A 17,489-nucleotide genomic window follows, 5' to 3' on the forward strand; every position below is an offset into this window, starting at 1 on the left:
TCCCCTTCCCAAGGGCGGGGGCTGCAAAAGGGCAGAGGCTGGTGAAGAGAACGCTCTGCCAGTGGGGGAAGAGGAAGAATCTTAACCCAGATTGTCTTGGTCGTTATGCAGTTATTGTTTTAAGCACTTGCCAACATTGTGGCAGTTAGATAGATCCATGGCTGTTCTTAAGTTGTTTTGTTTTGTTTTTTTTAAAAAAAACCCGGAATCCCCAGTTCTATTTTTGAGGGGGGGAGAAAATAATTTGTAACGGCAACTGCTCGACAGACCTGTGGCCAAGCAAACCCCTTGCCCCTTCTGAGCTGGCTGGGGTGGGTGGGTGGGTGGGAAGTGGCTGCTCTAGCCTAGAGCAGTGTTTCCCAACCTTGACAACTTGAAGATGTATAGACTTCAATTCCCAGAATTCCCCGCGCTAGCTATGCTGGTTGGAGAATTCTGGGAGTTAAAGTCCAGACATCTTCAACCTGCCAAGTTTGAAAAACACTGGCCTAGAGCATTTTGGAAGGAGGCCTATTGCAGAGCTGAGTATCGGGATCACACTTTTTCATCTGCGGGGTCCAGAGAGAGTCCTGCTTCCGCATCCCTCGGCTCACCTGCCAAGCCCACCGCTTCGTTTCTGCACACCTTTGGGGAAAGAGGGACCACCCGTCGAGTGACCGCCGACTGAACACCTGCACCAAAACAGGTGCTTCCCGCCCACCCCTGGCAATTCTCAGGGACGCCGAGCCCCATCCGGGCAGGCTTGCTGGGGGGGCAGCAGCGCCGGTCAGCCAGGCTCCCGCCGCCCGTCCCGGCCTCCCCACCCGCCGCCCTCTGGGGCCCCTATGGGCCGGGGAGCCGAAAGGAGTGGGGCTCCTTAAAGCAGCGTTTCCCAACCTTAGGAACTTGAAGATGCGTGGACTTCAACTCCCAGAATTCCCCAGCCAGCATAGCTGGCTGGGGAATTCTGGGAGTTGAAGTCCACGCATCTTCAAGTTCCTAAGGTTGGGAAACGCTGCCTTAAAGGCCCCGAGCGGCCCGGCCCGCTCTCCTGCCCTTGCAGCCGGGAAGGCGAAGCGGCGCAGGAAGAGGCGTCTTGCAATGCCGGGCGGGCGCCGGGAGGCTTCCTGTTCCTCTTTTGCCCTTCGGACTGGCGAGGGCCGCCTGGACGGCTCGGGAGGGGGGCCGCGGGAGAGCGCGAGGGAGCCCGAGGAGGGTCGGGGGTCTCCCGGCCGCCAGCCAGGCGCGGCTCCGGGGCTTCGAGGCTTCGAGGCGGGACGGGGCGGGCGAGTGGCCCGTCTGCCTGCCGGCCGGCGATGGGCTTCGGGCTGGCGCTGGGCTGCCCCGAGGGCCACAGCGCCCTGCTGCGGCTGCAGGAGTCGGAGGTGCGGCTGCTGGAGGGGCTGCGCAAGTGGATGGGGCAGCGGGCCAAGAGCGACCGGGAGTACGCGGCGCTGCTGCACCAGATGCACAGCCTGGCCGGCAAGCAGGAGAGCGGCCGGCAGCCCCGCCTCGCCGGCCAGATCGGCCAGGTAGGCAGCGCCGGGCGGGATCTCGCCTCCCCGATCCGTCCGCTGGCGGGGAGAGCAGCCTCGGCGCGTCCGAAATGCCCGCCGAAGGGCGCGGCTGTCGGGTGGCTCGAGCGAGCGGCGGACAAGTTACAAACCGCAGCCGACGCCTTTTGCGCTTCTCCAACTGGGCTCCTCACCTTTGCAGGCCCGTTTCGGAGAGACCCGGCAAGGCCCAGCCTTCTAAAAGAGCCAGGGGCTCCAGCCTGGAGTCAGGTTGATTGACCGTCAAAATGCATTTAAAAAAATCCATAGTTGGGACTGACCAAACTGGTTTTCGGGGTCTTTCCGACCATGGCATATTTCCCTCCGCCATCGGGGTCAGTTAAGGGGAGAGCCGGCAGGCCTGCCTTCAGCTCTCCTGCCTACAACTTGACGCAAACTGGTTGTAAAGCCCGAGGTGCATCTAGAGGGCATCCCCCTCAAGTCCCCCCCCCCCCGTGGAATTAGGCCAGATTTTGCAGGCTTCTGGTCTCCCTCTCTTTTGCAGTGCTGGTGGTCCCTGGTGACCCAGACTGAGGCGCTGAGCCAAGCTCTAGAACGCCACGCGGAAGCCCTGCTGGCGGGACCCCTGAACACGCTGGCCCTGCTCATCCAAGACAAGCAGCAGCTGCACCGGTGCTACAGTGAACAGTGGCAACAAATGAACCAGGATTTCATCCGGGTACTGCAATTTGGCTGAGCCCTCCTGGCACCAACAGGATCCCAGGGAGAGGGCCAGGACCGCAGGGGGGTGGGGGAATCCACCGGGGCTGCCAGACCTTCTGAGCTGTCTTCTTGGTTTTTCCAGACCACCCAGCAAGAGCCCGAGCGCCTGAGAGTCCAGTACCACAGCCACATCCGAGAGTGTGCGCAGGCAAAGCGCAAATACCAGGAGGCCAGCAAAGGTGAGTCCTTCGCCAGGGGCAGAATGGGAGAATGTCAACAATGCTCAACAGCCAACCAGAGCCTTGGTGGAGCAGTGGGCTAATGCCTCCTTAAGTAACACCAGCTGCCTGCAATTAGTGCAGGTTCGAGTCCCACCAGGCTCAAGATTGACTCAGTCTTCCATCCTTCCGAGGCAGGTAAAATGAGGACCCAGATTGTTGGGGGCAATAAGCTGACTTTGTGAAAATGCTGCTGGGGTGTGTGTGAAAGCCCTAATAAGCAGGCATATACATAGAATGAAGGCTATTGCTAAGCACATTGATTTGTGCTTCTTAGATTGTAAACCACCCTGAGTCTTCAAAGAAGGGTGGGATATAAATGGGATTTTTAAAAAAAAGATATCTCCAAAGAAACCCTAGCCTGGATGCCTCTTAGGACACAGATGGTGCCGGATGGTGGTAGCGTTTGTCAGTGATCGGCTAGGACCAGGCAGGATGGGGCAACTTCTCTTGGTCCCATTTGATCTCTCAATGATACCACCAGGCATTTTTCTGCGAGGCTTCGCTGGTGTTGCTAGACAAGGAGAGACTTAGTCTGAGGCTGCTGCTCAGAAGGACTCCACATTCTCTCCGTTACATGGAGGTGGAATGAACCAGGAGACTGACCGTCTCAGTGCAGGATCAGGCTAACATCTCTCCTCCCAGCCAAACCAGAGGCTGTCAAATCCTTTCTTGGTACTTGGAGACCAAGCATGGGCTCAACCCCGGCGAGACCTCACAGGCTCTGGTTTCAAGGGTTTGCTGGCCACTGTGATTTAATATTTAATTCTCAACAGCGATGGCACTTCCCCAGCTCCACCTGAGGTGTCATTTGGATGCTTTATTTGATTCTCAGCTCCTGCCTGTCAAGCAGGCGGCAGCTGTGGCCGAGGAAGCCTTTCTACAAACCCATTTTAGGCACCAACTGTGTGTTCTTTCCTGGGTCCAGAGGCCCTGCTCGCGGTCACTCTGGCCCAAATCAACTCACTCTGGATCACTGCAATGTGGGTTAAATGGAGCTACCCTCGAAGCTACAGCTGGTCCAGAATGTGGCTGCATAAGTGTCTTCTCTCCCCCCTGCTTTTGCAACATGTAACATGTATGTAACATGGCTACTCTATAAGTTGTGCTTATTATTGCTGTGCTTCGGGCTGCTTTCAACTAGCCAACCACCACTCCGTGTGCTGGTAGCCATGCAAAAAGTCCTCCTTGGCTTAGAGCCCAACTGCTGCAGGATTTTTTTTGTGTGTGTGTCCTGATCAGGTGGTGGTGTATTTCAGTTAAAGGAGCGAAGAGTTGTTACCTTGATTTATTGGATGTTGGACATGAATAAGAATAGCATGCTGCTGTTCTTCAATACGAATTCATAATCAACGAAGACCACATAATAAAACATTTTATAAAACACACAGTCCAGAACAATAACATACAAACATATGTGCAGAGAAAAAACAACCTCATCCACTGAATCTTGTCTCTTTCAGATGGCCTGAGAATAAAATGGGTATTTTGAAAGATGGGGGGGGGACGAGGGGGGCTGCGTGAAGGCAGGGTGCCCAGCCCCTCCAGATTACCTCTGCTGGGTGATGCAATTGACCTAAGCCAGGTGTAGGCAACCTCAGCTCTTTTATGACCGCAATGTGCCCTCTGCTGAAGAAGGGATTTTTAAAACTTGAACGAGGCCTCCCTGTTTCGAGGAACAGTCATATTTCTTTGCAGTATGCCCATTCTAGCGCATCTTCCTGATTTGCTCTTGTTCTAATCTAAATAGGCTTGAATGAACCCTTCTTTGCAGGTGTGTTGCTATGCCTCTCTGGTTGTTTAGGTGACCACTTTTGTACGACTTCTCAATCCAGAATTTTCCTCTCGAGATACAACAGTCATAACTGCGGTGGTATTCGTGGAATAGCCGCACCGTGGATTTGTACAGAGATGTTACATTAGAAATTTATTTTTCCTCCAGTTGACGGACGGGGCTTTTCGTTTTGAATCTGCTCTTTTTGTAATAGCTGCATATCAACTTTTCACTGAACAGGAAATCTCGTAAGATCTGTGACTGTTACCTGCTCAGTTAGGGTTATTTTGTTCCTTTGCTCGTGGTGAGTTGTGTTTGTTCTTCGGAGCCCTTTTCCCCAGGATTTTTAGCCACCTGCCAAGGTGCCACCCTGGGTCTTGCCGCCCCAGAGACGTTGGAAAATCCTTCGCAGGGGGACGGGGCTGCAAGAGTCGACCGATTTGAGTCAGGGAGCCGTCTAATGATCCTACCTTCCCCTTCTGTGGCTCTGTCCTCAGACAAGGAACGGGAGAAGGCCAAGGACAGGTACGTCCGCAGCCTCTGGAAGCTCTACTCCTCGCACAACCAGTACGTGCTGGCCCTGCGAGCTGCGGAAGTGCAGCACAGCCTTCACTATGAGCAGATCCTGCCCGGCCTTCTCCAGTCCCTGCATGGCCTTTTGCAGGAGATGACCCAGATCACGTAAGAGAAGCAGTGGAGCCTGGACGGGTTGGTGCCGAGGGCGATTCAGGCTGGATTGCCTGGTTCCCTTCAGGAGGGGAGATGAAACAAAACTAGGCTTCGGGGAGAGGGGGGCAGAGCGGGAACTGCTGGGGTAGAGTTAGCAATGCCCTTTTTCCTTACCTCCCGCCTTCATTCCTTTGGCTTAGAATTTCGTTCTTGTTATCCGCGCTCTGTACAGTCCTGCTGACTGCAGAGAGGGAACCGCACGTGCACGTGTGAATGCTGTTCTTTCTATTCATCCTCTCGAGTTTGTACCAACAGGAAGGCAACCCTGCAAGAATACGCCAGCATCACAAGCCTGGTACAGGAGGAGATGGTGGCTGTGCACCAGGCCATGGTCAGGGCCATCGACCGCATCCAGCCAGCCATTGACTACGAAGAGTTCCTTCCCCCTTGCAGGTATGGTCTGCTGAGGGTTTATCTCCTGGGCAGCTGGGAGAGCAAGGGGCCGGTGGCTTTCCGTTCTCAGGCTGGCTGGGGGTCTCTCTCTCTCTCTCCAGGTGTGAGCAGGAGATGCCAGGCCTGGCGACCTTTGATAGGAGTTTGCTAGAGGAGGCCGAGATGGAGGTCCTGCAAGAGGGGCAGCTCCAGCTGAACGAGCTCACCCTGGAAAGCCTGCAACACACGTGTGTAGGGGAAGGCGGGGCCCTCCGGGAAGAAGGCTGCCCCCGGGTGAGGTGGCGATCCAGCCCACCTGCACGGGCACTGCTGAGGCTAGGGGGGCAGGGAGGGATGGAGGAAGAGAGACTAGCCTGTATCGACTGGCCACCCTGTAAGCTGAGCCTGGGCTCACAAAACTCAGTATGGGGCTGTCCTCTATGTGTGAGACTGGAAAGCCCCTTCTCTGCTTTGCAGGCTGACCTCCCTGCAGGAGGAACTGACCAGTGCCACAGAGAGTACTGACAGCCATGGCAAGCATGTCCAGATGCTGGAAGCTGAAATCCAGAAGGATGAGATGGCAGGAAGCCCAGGAAAAGGGTGAGGCTGTGCCACTGAAGCAGGAACTTCCAAGTTGCCACTCTGGCTCCTTCACTGTTATCCAAACGGAACGGTGCAGATCCTGAAGGGCCAAGGAAGAGCAGCAAGCTCACTTCTGCAACGCATGCTTGTCATTAGAATAGCCCTTAGTTTCTGTTTCTCCCTTTGCGAGGTTGCGTGAAACCCGTCTTGCGGCTCTCCGTCCCAGAGGCCAGAAGATGGGGCAACCGCACAACTCCCTGGCACTCATTCTACAGCTCCAGAGCCTTTCCTCACCCTTCTTTTCTCTGCCTGATGTCCCACGACATGACACCCCTGCCCCTCTGCATGCAGCGAGTAATCTAAGAGAAGTGCTCCTCTTGCACAGAGAAGCTTTTATTCTTCTCTCCTTAATTGCTGTATGCAGGCCCACCCGGAGGGAGCCACATGCTGGATGCGAATAGGTCTTGTGCCAGAGATCTCCTGCCTCTTTGGAGGGTTGAGTGGTCCCTTGATCTTCTGCCACAGATGTGCTGCCCTTGGCAAGGCAGCCTTTTCCGTGTGTGCTGCCTTATCCTTGGGTGCTCCAGCCAATGCACCTCTTTCTCTTCCGTAGCATCCTCCACCTGGGAAGGCAGAAGTCCCTGCATGAAGCTTACCACCTTTTCCATCTTGCTCTGGGCACTCAAGAAAAACTCAAGGCCCAAAGGGATTTGCTGCAACAGAAGCTGGATGAGTTGGGACCCCTGGACCCTCCACCTGTCCCTGATCTGCAGGGTGACAGGCAGTCACTCTCTTCCGGGGTGGGTATAAGCCAGGGATGGCGAACCTTTTAGAGACTGAGGGCCAAAACTGCAGTCCAAAACCCACTTACGTATAGTCGGGTGCTGGGTGGGCGTGGCCCATTGGATGGGCATGGCCCATTGGGTGGGCACGGCTGCGGTGGTAACGGCAGACGGGTGGGACTAAAAAGTTCAATCCCAACTTTGCAAGATTATTTTTTTTCCCGCAAGAAGTTGAAATTGATGGATTGAACCTTTTTTTTTTTTTGCACACGGCAACGGAGGCCTAAAGCGAAAAGGTTTTTATAAAACCCAACTGAAGGCCTAGGACTGGGGCGATGGCACGCGTGCCCAACGAGAGGGCTCTGCATGCCACCTGTGGCATGTGTGCCATAGGTTCACCAACACGGGTATAAGCAGTGCTCTGCCAAGTCAGAGCAAGGCAGGAAGGTGGTAGCAAAGCCTGCCCGAATGGCCCCAGGCTGCCTCAGGGCAACTTAATCATTGTGCTGATCGCGGAGACAGGAGGGGCACAAGCAAGGGGCTTGGTCCACTCACTCCTTTTTCTCTGCCCTGCCTCTTGGATGGGCTGCTCTGCGGTGGTCTCTGACATAGTGCTGAGCTTGGCTCTCTGGGCTGTTTCCCCCCACTGCTCACACCACGTTCACTCTCTGCCCATCTTCTCTGGCAGGAGCAGGAGTCCGAGCGAGACTGGAGCCGAACGCCGCCAGCTTTGGAGGCCCTGAAGCATCACATCTCAGGCATTTTTCGTCCACGTGTCTTTGTGAGTGGCCAACCCTTGCTGGACGCTTCTCACTGCCTCCCTGCCCAGCTGGGTTTCCTGACCAGTTAGGCAAAGCCAAAAAAGTCCCAAACATTTGCTCTTAAAATATGCTAGATGAGGAAACGTGCAAAACTGGCATTAGTTCAGAAGTAGCACATTTATTTCTTAGCTTTGTTTTGGGATAAAATAATTAAAAACATCTTATTGCCACCATCCCAAAAATTGAAGCTTAACTTTCTTTAAATAATGGAATGTGTGAAAGTGCATGGACGCGGTGTATGGTGCTTCACAAGCAGAGGTGGGGAGGCAGCTAAAAATGTGAAAGGAGGAGGAGGAGGAGGAGGAAGGAACAAGAAGCAGGAGAGTCCAGAGGCGAGATCAACAGGTCCGTAATTAAAAGAAAAGGATTTCAGTCTGAGCAAAGTACGAAGGTCGCTAGGCTGATTCCAAAACTGTTGGCTTTTGGTAAGGAACTGAAAGTGGCGTAATTGCAACAACGTCAGTTGGGCAAAGCTGAGGGATCTCCAGGCATTTCTTACGATCAGAAAAAAAGAGGAAACCAGAAGAAGAAATTCAGCAGAGAGACAGTGAAGTTGAGCAATCTAAAGCCGAACCAGGGTTGCTTCCAGGGAAGCCATTTATCCATGAGAAAAGGGGGCCCTTTGGCCAACCTCTGAGTCACCAGTCACTGACCGAAAAGCCCCAAGGCAACATCATCCGGCTTTCTTCTGGCCTCCTGAAGGAAGAGTTGGGCCTTGATTGCCCTTTGTTGTCACAATCAGAGTGCACAATCTCTGCACAGGGGTGAGAGCTCCAAGACTCTCACCCCTTCTTAAAGGGCCAGTCCCCACCATTCAGCTTTGCTCCCATCCCATCCCCGCCCCGCCCCGCTTATAAAATAAATGTGGATGTTTTATTGTTTTTAAAGGTTTTTTATTGCTTTTACGGATTGGAATTGTAAACTGCTCAGAGTCACTGAAATGGATTGCTATAGAAATTGAGTAAAAAAAAATACAGTTAGAATCTAAAATATAGCTGTGGCCCCAGCACCGGCCCTTTCCGCCTCTTCCCGACAGAAGCCTTGTCCGTGCAGCTTCCCAGCTGGATCTTCGGGAGTTGTCAAACTCTCTTCCCCCCCCCAATCTTTTGGGTTGTTGCTGCTGAAGGGACAGGAAATCAGGGAGGAGCCCCAAGAAAGCCAAGATAATTTATCTCAACGAAGGGGTGGGGGGTGGTCAGTAGTGGTGGGGTGGCCTGGTCTACCTGCTGTTGCTCAGGGACAGGTAGAGCCTGTCTCTCCAAAGGGGAGGGCCTCCTCCACCCCGACCACGCCCAGCCCAGCTTGGCCTTCCACTTGCCCTCTCTGCCAGCCAGGTGGAAGCGGATTTCGCCAGCCTGCCCTCAGTTAACTTTGAGACTGGCAACTCTTGCTAAGTGAGGTGGTCATAAAATCACATGGCTGCACGGACTTCCGATGGTAGCTCTGGCAACGGTCGTTAAAGAAATTGTGTCTTAAGCTTGGCATTATGTGACTGTGACTTGCAACTTCCTGCCAGCTTCCCCATTAACTTTTGCTTGTCAGAAGCTGGCTGTGAAGGTTGCCATGGTGATCATGTGACTACAGGATGCTACAACCCTTATTATTGCATGCCGATTGCCAAACTGTGATTACGCGGCTGCAGGGCCACTGCAATAGCACTGCAACTTTTGAGGATTGGTGGCAAGTCTCCTTGCCCAGCACTGCCGTAATCGGTCGCTCGACGAGTGGTCACTAAATGAGAACTACCTGTACTGGATGATTGTTCAGCTTGTCCTGTTTCTCTTGGATTTCCTTCTCCTCGCCAAAGGCCAGCTGTGCTCCCCTCCCCTCCTGCCTTCTCCCAAGTTCTCCTTGCTTTCTTATTTGCAGGGAAGGGATCTGCCCATCCTCTCCTGGTGCCGGAAGTGACTCTCCCCTTGCAGGGAGACGAGCAAAGAAAGTCCCTTGAACTTCTGTCTCTTCCACAGCTGCCACCCTCTCTGCCGCAGATCCCTGAGGTGCAGAAGCCCCTTGGGCAGCAGACCTGGTACCACGGCGCCATTCCCCGCGTGGAGGTGCAGAAGCTTCTGCAGACCAACGGTGACTTCTTGGTGCGGGAGAGCCAAGGCAAACAGGAGTATGTCCTCTCGGTGCTGTGGGACGGGCAACCACGGCACCTCATCCTGCAGGCTGCTGATGTGAGTGCTCGGGGGAACATCAGGGTAGCAGTGGGAGGCTACACCCTGTGCAAACAAGTCATTGAGCGTGTTCCAGTCACCTTTGCTCATTGGGAACTAGCCTTCTACTCCAGTACTGGCTGTTGTCTCTGGCCCTTTGTAAGAAGTCCTAGGGGCCTTGATTGAGCAGAACAACCCCCCCCCCCAAAACCTGAATCTTGTGCATGAGATTGCCAGTGAACACACCAAAGCTGAGTTTCAGTGCTGCCCTGTGGCATCAGAGCACCCATACGGAATTTGGCAGGTGGTGGGTCTGAAGGCTGATGCCAGCGGAGTGGATGGCAAAGGAGTAGATAGCATGGAGTCTGCCTGGTAGTTTGCTGGGCTGGAGTTCTGCTCGAAGAATTTTGAGCCACATGCTCAACCAGTTCAACTCTGCTGTATTCTAGAAGAAAGCTATTTCTTATGCAAAGGATGGCGTTCCCTATTCTCTGCATTGTGAATTTCAGCGGGATAGGATCTTGGCCCAGCTATGTTGGATTTTTAATTCCCTGTAAACCGCCCTGAGTCCTCAGGGAAAGGGCGGTATATAACTGTAACTAAATAAATAAATAAACAAATAAATGTACTGTGACCTTGTATACAGTTTTATGTATCGATAAGACTCCACAATTCTTGGCCCTCTTCAAGAGTGAAATTAGCAGGAGGGAAATTCTTTGTTAAGAGATCTAGTTCTGGAATACAGTTCTGCCACCAGCTGGCTTGGGAGGTTGTTAGGTCGGTATGAGAATCCTGTTCCGTTTAGGAAAATGTAGAAGAGGAAGCAATGGCACAGAAGGGGAAGCGACTTTCCCCACAAGCTGTAGCCCACCAGAGTAATGGTGGGGTGCTCTTTCCCCCCAGAATCTGTATCGCTTGGAGAGTGAGGCTTTCCCTACCATTCCGCTGCTGGTTGACCATTTCCTGAAGTCCAGGCAGCCCATCACGAAGAAAAGTGGCATTGTGCTGGTCAAGCCCATCCCCAAGGTAGGAACCTGATGGTGGTGCTGGAGAGCGTGCTGGAGATTGTCTGGGGAGAAATGACGGGGCTGCTCTTCCCCCAGGACAAGTGGGTGTTGGACCATGAGGACATTGTGCTGGGGAAACGCATTGGGCAGGTGAGTGATGCCTCAGCAGAGCAATCCCTCTGAAGAGAAGAAGCACCTGGCTGATCTGTTGTGCCCTCCTCCATGCCTAGAACTTTCCTTTTAGAGCAATAGGTTATTGCAACTTCAGTTGCCCTCCGCCTCATTGAAAAGGAAGCCGTCTGCTTCCGGATGTGCTCCTTGTCCAGTCTGAAAGGGCACGTGGTCAGCGGGCCTTGTTCTGGATCCCCCGGGCTCTGTGTTCACTGCTGCACAAGTTCACCCTACAGTTTTGTTGGCTTTTGCGTTCTTTTCCTTTTGAGTTCTTGGTTCCAAGCCTTTAGGGATGGACCCGACTCTGGAATCACACTCTTTTGTTTCTCTGGAAGGTGGGTTTTTTTTCCTTTTGGCCTTACAAAGGAGCTGAAAGGCCTTTTCACGCTTTAGGGGAAGGGCTTATTTAGCTGATAGTTCTGCCTGAAGGCCTGCTTTAAATAATTATGATCTCAGTTCTGTTCCAAGGTATTGATTAAAATGTATCACTGTGTTGATTCAATGTTGTTTACCGAGTCCTGAGTTCATTTCATTGAATGGATTTCTAATTATTGTTTTTTATTCTGCTGCAATCTTCTGTTAGTGGTGGCTGTTTCTTTGTGAAAGGTGAGTTGTGAAATCTCTTAACCATAGTTGTCCTTCAGAGGTTTAGGAACTGGCTTGTTCGGCCAGAATGCAGCAAATTTCGAGCTCGCTTTTCCAGCCTTTGGCTACTCCCTGCCATGCTGAAGGAAGAGCTGCTGCTGCAAGGTCTTGGCCCTTATTCCACAGGGCAATTTTGGAGAGGTCTTCAGTGGATTCTTGCGTGGCAGTAACACTCCAGTGGCCGTGAAATCCTGCCGTGAAACGCTTCCAAATGAGCTGAAGACCAGATTTCTACAGGAGGCTGGGTACGTATGGCTCTTGGTTAGCTGAGGCCTTCAGCCAATCACCGCAGGACAGACGCCAAGGCCACGTTCAGGATCTGCCTTTCAATAGAAAGTGAGGGAACGCATGGCTCCTTCACTGGCCGTCCAGTGACTGCTCTTTCCCAGCTTATAGGAGATTTCTTGACGGAGCCATCGGAGCATCTGCCTGCTCTGGCAGATCAGCAGAGAGCCAAGACTCTGCGATTCCCTTGCAATCCCCTGCCTTGGTGGCACAGTGGTTAGAATGCAGCACTGCAGCCTATTTCTGCTGACTGCCGGCTGCCAGCAGTTTGGCAGCTCGAGTCTCACTGGCTCAAAGTTGATTCAGCCTTCCATCCTTCCGAGGTCGGTAAAATGAGGGCCCAGATCGTTGGGGGCAATAGGCTGACTCTGTAAACTGCTTAGAGAGGGCTGTAAATCACTGTAAAGTATATAAGTCTAAGTGCTATTGCTATTGCTTTGCCATCTCATGGCACACCTGTGTTTGATGCTGTGGGCTCCTCTTTTCTGAGCATTGGAGAGGAGGCAGCAGGCACAGCTCAAGGTAGCTGGCTATAAAACCTTTGGTGTTGTTTTTGCAAGTCTTTCTTAACCAGAGGTATTGAAGAATAAGGGGATTGGGTTACAGAAATCTTGGCAACTAGGTACGTTTACTGTACCATCCAGTTTATCCCAATCCTCTGCTAGCCACCCACCGATACACGGAGGGGTGCTAGCAGTTCTTCTGAAGAAGCCCGTGCAGATCATCTGCATTGTGTATTTTGCGACTGCCATCCACTTTCCCAGGCTCCGAGGAGCCCATTACGGCCTGGCCCTTCCAGCTGTGTCTACTCTGACTCCCCCTATAGGATCCTGAAGCAGTACAGCCATCCTAATATTGTCCGGCTCATTGGAGTCTGTACTCAGAAGCAGCCAATCTACATTGTCATGGAGCTCGTAAAAGGTAAGTCTGGCCTTTCGCTCCGCTTGCTTTCTTGAAACTTGGAGCCTGTATTCTGCCCGCCACCAACGTTTCCAGGAAGTAGTGACGGAGGCCAGGATTGGCCGTTACGTTGGCTTCAGAATTTTCTCTCTACCTACCTTGACAGCGGCTACTTCATGAATGCCCAGGTGCCCCTCCTCTTCTCTCTGCTGCTTACCTGAAACCCCCTGGTCCCCAGGGAGGTCTGCGGATGAAAGGTTGAACTAGATTTCATGACTTGGGATGCTCCTGTCCCCGAGTGGCCTCACCCTCTGCCTTCTCCCTACCCAGGGGGTGACTTCCTGACCTTCCTACGCAACGAGAGGGCTCGGCTCACAGTCAAGGAGCTCCTGAAGATGATGGAGAACGCTGCCGCAGGGATGGAATACCTGGCCAGCAAGCACTGCATCCACCGGTGAGTCTACTCGGCCCGGCCTGCAGCCAAGTCAGGAGGGCTTTGGGGTGGGTTTAGCTGAGTCTTTCCCGATGCGTCTGCCTGGGGATGTCAGCCGGCCCTTTCCGATATGTCCCATGTCCGAGGCTGCTGACTGCTGCGATCAGAGGTGCAGGGGTATGCTGAGCGAGACTTGATCCGGTCAGTCGCCTTGTGCCCTGGTGGAAAAGGCAGAGGAGCCTTTCTTTGAAGGGAACAGAGAAAGAGCGAGGTGGCCACTTGCAGAGGCTGCTGGAAAAAGTACCCGACCACAACTAGACCCAGGGGCCTCCGAGCGACCGCCTGACTGGCACCTGTGATTCTGCTGCTTTCCAGAGATCTGGCAGCGCGGAACTGTCTGGTGACGGAAAATAGCACGCTGAAAATCAGTGATTTTGGGATGTCACGGGAACAAGTAGATGGCGTTTACTCCTCCACGGGTGCAATGAAACAGATCCCTGTGAAGTGGACAGCTCCAGAGGCACTCAGTTACGGTACGGGGTTCCCAGGCTCTGGCCCTGCAAATGCCATAGTCCAGGCCTGCTGCGTTGTTTTCAGCCGCTACCACGGCTATTGAGCTTCTTGCAACCGCCTAGTCTAATCCCTGCCAGAAAGATTGAAGATTCTGGGCAGCCTCCATGCTTCCAGCTCATGCCTGCTACTCTCCCCACCTTAGGTCGGTATTCCTCGGAAAGCGATGTCTGGAGCTTTGGGGTCCTGCTGTGGGAAGCTTTCAGCCTGGGTGCCACACCATATGCCAATATGAACAACCAGCAAACTCGTGAAGCTGTGGAGAAGGGTGAGTTCCAAAAGGGTTTATGGGGGAGCAGGAGGCACAGAGTCCACACAATCATGCGGCAAATGATTCTGAAGAGGGTCGGGAACCGCTTGGTTGCTGAATACCTGGGGGCGAGACTCGAGACCTAAGTCGGAAGCTAGAGGGTCAGAGGTGATAGGGGTGAATGTCATGGCCAAGCCATGGGGGTTCAGCAATTAGTTCCTGTTTTCCGTGCCGATCCATCACTTGCTCTGCTTTCAGAATCCAATAGATTCTTTGACAGTAATTACGACGGAGGAATGGTTGGTGAAGATGGTGGAACTTGCCGAAATGGCCAGGTTGATTGGTTCGAGTAGACAAAAGACAACCTCTAAGTTTATCGCTGACTGGAAACCCCTTATGAACTTTTTGCGTAAAGCAGGGGAAAAAAAATCAATGTATGGTTTTGATGATTAGATAGGATTACAGCAAGAAGAGAGCCACAATGTAACTTTAGAGAAAGTGGTCAATTTACAGTACATTTAGCAATAGCACTTAGACTTATATACCGCTTCACGGTGCTTTACAGCCCTCTCTAAGCGGTTTACAGAGTCAGGACGTTGACCCCCAACAATCTGGGTCCTCATTTTATCAACCTCACAAGCATGGAAGGCTGAGTCAACCTCCAGCCAGTGAGACTCGAACTGCCGAATTGCTGGCAGCCGGCAGTCAGCAGAAGTAGCCTGCGGTACTGCATTCTAAGCACTGCGCCACCAGGGCTCATTTAGACTTATAACTGCTACAAAAATCGGAAGCCACATATACAAACGCATATATACTGTACATACACACAGTACATATATATTTACACGTGCACAGACCAAAATGCAATAGATTCTGGCAAATTGCTAAATCATCTTCAGGGATTCCCCATCTGATCTGCCTTCTGTTCTGCTAACAAAGCCCTGGGCTCTCCTTGTAGCACTGAAAAGGTCTGCCGACTCGGTTTCCCACAAGGCAGGGGCGTCAAACTCAATTTCATTGAGGGCCGTATCAGCATTGAGGTTGCCCTCAGGGGGCCGGGTGGGTATGGCCAGGGTGGGCGTGGCCTACTGGGTGGGCGTGGCTAGAGTGCGTATGGCCTACTGGGTGGGCGTGGCCAGCTCTACATCAAGGATGCCTATGGGGGCCTGGGCAGGAGTGGGACAGATCTGAGGGTCTCTGGCAGGAGGAGGGTCTCTGGGCCAGGGCCAAGGCAGTGGGGGCCGTTCCCTCACTGTTTCCAGGATGGCTTCGCGGGCCGCATGAAACCACTTCGCGGGCCTGATCCGGCCCCCGGGCCTTGTGTTTGACATGTCTGCCACAAAGGGTCTCTTCATAGAGTAAACCTGAATGATAGGGGCGATATCTGAAACAAAAGTCATTTCACAATTCACCTTACAGCGTTTCCTGGTAAAGGCTTTAGAGGAGCCAAATAAGTAGAAAAAGATATCACAGCTCCAGAAAGATTTGCTGTTAATCATTAAGTACTTTGAAGATAAAATCACTGCTATTGGTTTTAGTGCTGGGCTTCAAACAATTAACATTCATTTGCTGAGTTAGATGAGATAACCTTTACTGTCTTTTTTGTTTTACCGTGGGCACAACGGCACACATCAAAAATGAAATTTAGTTGCCCGCTCTCAAAGTGGAACACATACATGACACACGCCTAACCATACTATACACACGTATGTATAGTTCAGTGGTATGAAAAACGATTTTATCAGTTCTGGCTGGTTTGCCAGCTAAGATCATTCCTAGATGAACCGACTGGACTACTGCAAGGCAATGTGCAATGTGGCTTGCCCTTAAGGGTGACTTGAAAAAAATAATTAGCACAGAATCAGCCACTTAAATTTAACTGGCATAATCAGGTTTGTGATAGCTGGTTTGATTGGTTGGTTGATTTTAATTCTCAGGAAGATATTGAGCTGTGAAAAGGTGGCTCTGTTTCTTGTTAGACGTCCCTTCCATAACATGGTTACCCCTTTTTCCAGGTACTCGTCTGAGTGCTCCAGCCCAATGTCCCGAAGATGTATACCAGCTCATGTTAAAGTGTTGGGAATACGAACCACAGAAGCGACCCAGCTTCACTAGCATGCTGCAAGACCTGATTGTGATTCAGAAGAAGCAACGGTGAGAACGCTAATCTCAGGATGTCTGCATGGACACTTCTCAAATCCTATGCTGTGCTGACATCCCAGACCATGGCATTTCACTCCTGGCATATCTTTCTAGTCATACAGACCATCTCCAGTCAGGTCACCTGCCTGCTTGTGGCCAGAAGAGACCTAAAGCTTCGGTCTTTGAAGTCATCTGTATTTTCCCTAAAGTTGACAATAATCATTACAATGTCTAGATTGTATTCTCAAAAATGCATGCTTAATTTAAAAGCAAGTCCCAGTCTTCACCTCAAATAAAATAGACAAGATACGAGGCTATAGAAGAAGGAATTTAAGGAGTAAGAGGCTTCGTATTTTATAAACCCTTCACTGTGATGGGGAGGAGGTAGGTTTTAATGTTTCGTTTGAAACTAAACCATGACACTTCATTATAGTTATAGAAGCACCACCTTATACCAGGAACAAAGCAAGGGATACTTCATCCAAAACTTGCCACAATATTCACCATTTACAGCCCCGATACAGCAGCATCTGTTCAGATCCAAATGATACACACAATCATTGAAAGGAGGCCAGAGCATTCACCCAATGAAACAGATCAGCCAAACCATCACCGTTTCTGGGAAAGCAGCAGCATGGCTTGTCTTTATAGCTCCCAAACAAAGCCTCTAAAACGGGTGTCAAACTGCCGGCCCACGGGCTGGATGCGTCGTGCCGAAACCGTACCCACCCCATTGCTGGCAATGGAAAAAAAGTTGCGATATGTCACGACACGTCATGTGACGTTGCGAGTTTGACACCCCTGCTGTAGAAGAATCAGGAATTAGCACCAGTAATTTATTGGCACGACCTTTCTTCCTTCAACTGCTACGGCCAGTAACAACAGGCCACCCCAGAGTGGTCCAGGCGCAGGGATCCATTCTTGCAGGAGAACCAGATGCTGGTCCTGCCCTTCCTTCTAGGAACATCACCACAGCCCTGCAGATGTGCATCTGCTGCTTCTCCATCATGAATCATAAATCCATGCTCGCCTCTCTTTCTCTCTCTCCCATCTTTGAGGTTATTGAATAGGCCAGTTCAGTGGGAAGAATACAGATGGCAAAAGTTTTGCTCATTATTCAGCCAATTTTAGGGCTTCAATAAGTTTCAACAACTCATCCAGGTCACCGCTTTGGGCTAAACCAGGGGTCGGCAACCTCGGCTCTTTTATGACTCGTGGACTTCAACTCCCAGAATTCCTGAGCCAGCTATGCTGGCTCAGGAATTCTGGGAGTTGAAGTCCACGAGTCATAAAAGAGCCGAGGTTGCCTACCCCTGGGCTAAACGGAGCCTCCCTTAACAGCCCGCAGAGCCCCTGGAGGGCTGGAAGGGGCTCCGGGAGGGGACTCAGTGCAGCTG

At 52.1% G+C, this 17,489-nt stretch overlaps 1 protein-coding gene across 4 annotated transcripts; it reads left to right on the plus strand.

Annotated features, from left to right (window-relative positions):
- The first annotated feature begins 1,132 nt into the window (after positions 1 to 1,132).
- On the plus strand, positions 1,133 to 16,413 carry FES (FES proto-oncogene, tyrosine kinase). Of its 4 annotated transcripts, none has more exons than XM_081337737.1 (18): positions 1,133 to 1,511; positions 2,038 to 2,211; positions 2,338 to 2,434; positions 4,745 to 4,928; positions 5,232 to 5,369; positions 5,471 to 5,596; positions 5,826 to 5,948; positions 6,544 to 6,730; positions 7,401 to 7,493; positions 9,501 to 9,710; positions 10,593 to 10,715; positions 10,793 to 10,846; positions 11,639 to 11,757; positions 12,624 to 12,718; positions 13,028 to 13,151; positions 13,506 to 13,663; positions 13,846 to 13,968; positions 15,966 to 16,413. In XM_081337737.1, the coding sequence occupies exons 1-18, from the start codon at positions 1,296 to 1,298 to the stop codon at positions 16,106 to 16,108; spliced, it is 2,487 nt and encodes an 828-aa protein (XP_081193863.1). In that variant the 5' UTR covers positions 1,133 to 1,295; the 3' UTR covers positions 16,109 to 16,413. The 4 variants fall into 4 exon arrangements, with proteins under 4 accessions (XP_081193863.1, XP_081193864.1, XP_081193866.1 ...); XM_081337738.1 differs by having other exon boundaries at positions 7,407 to 7,493; XM_081337739.1 differs by having other exon boundaries at positions 1,137 to 1,364.
- The last annotated feature ends 1,076 nt before the right edge of the window (positions 16,414 to 17,489 follow it).

The sequence above is a fragment of the Vipera berus genome, assembly GCF_964194415.1.
Source record: "Vipera berus genome assembly, chromosome: 12".
Lineage (NCBI taxonomy): Eukaryota > Metazoa > Chordata > Lepidosauria > Squamata > Viperidae > Vipera > Vipera berus.

Excerpts from the sequence above, each read along its gene's own strand:
- FES (XM_081337737.1), top strand. The coding sequence starts at position 1,296 with ATGGGCTTCGGGCTGGCGCTGGGCTGCCCCGAGGGCCACAGCGCCCTG. Across the intron at positions 13,152-13,505 it reads AGCAAGCACTGCATCCACCG|AGATCTGGCAGCGCGGAACT; the intron begins GTGAGTCTACTC and ends GCTGCTTTCCAG. Across the intron at positions 13,664-13,845 it reads TCCAGAGGCACTCAGTTACG|GTCGGTATTCCTCGGAAAGC; the intron begins GTACGGGGTTCC and ends TCCCCACCTTAG.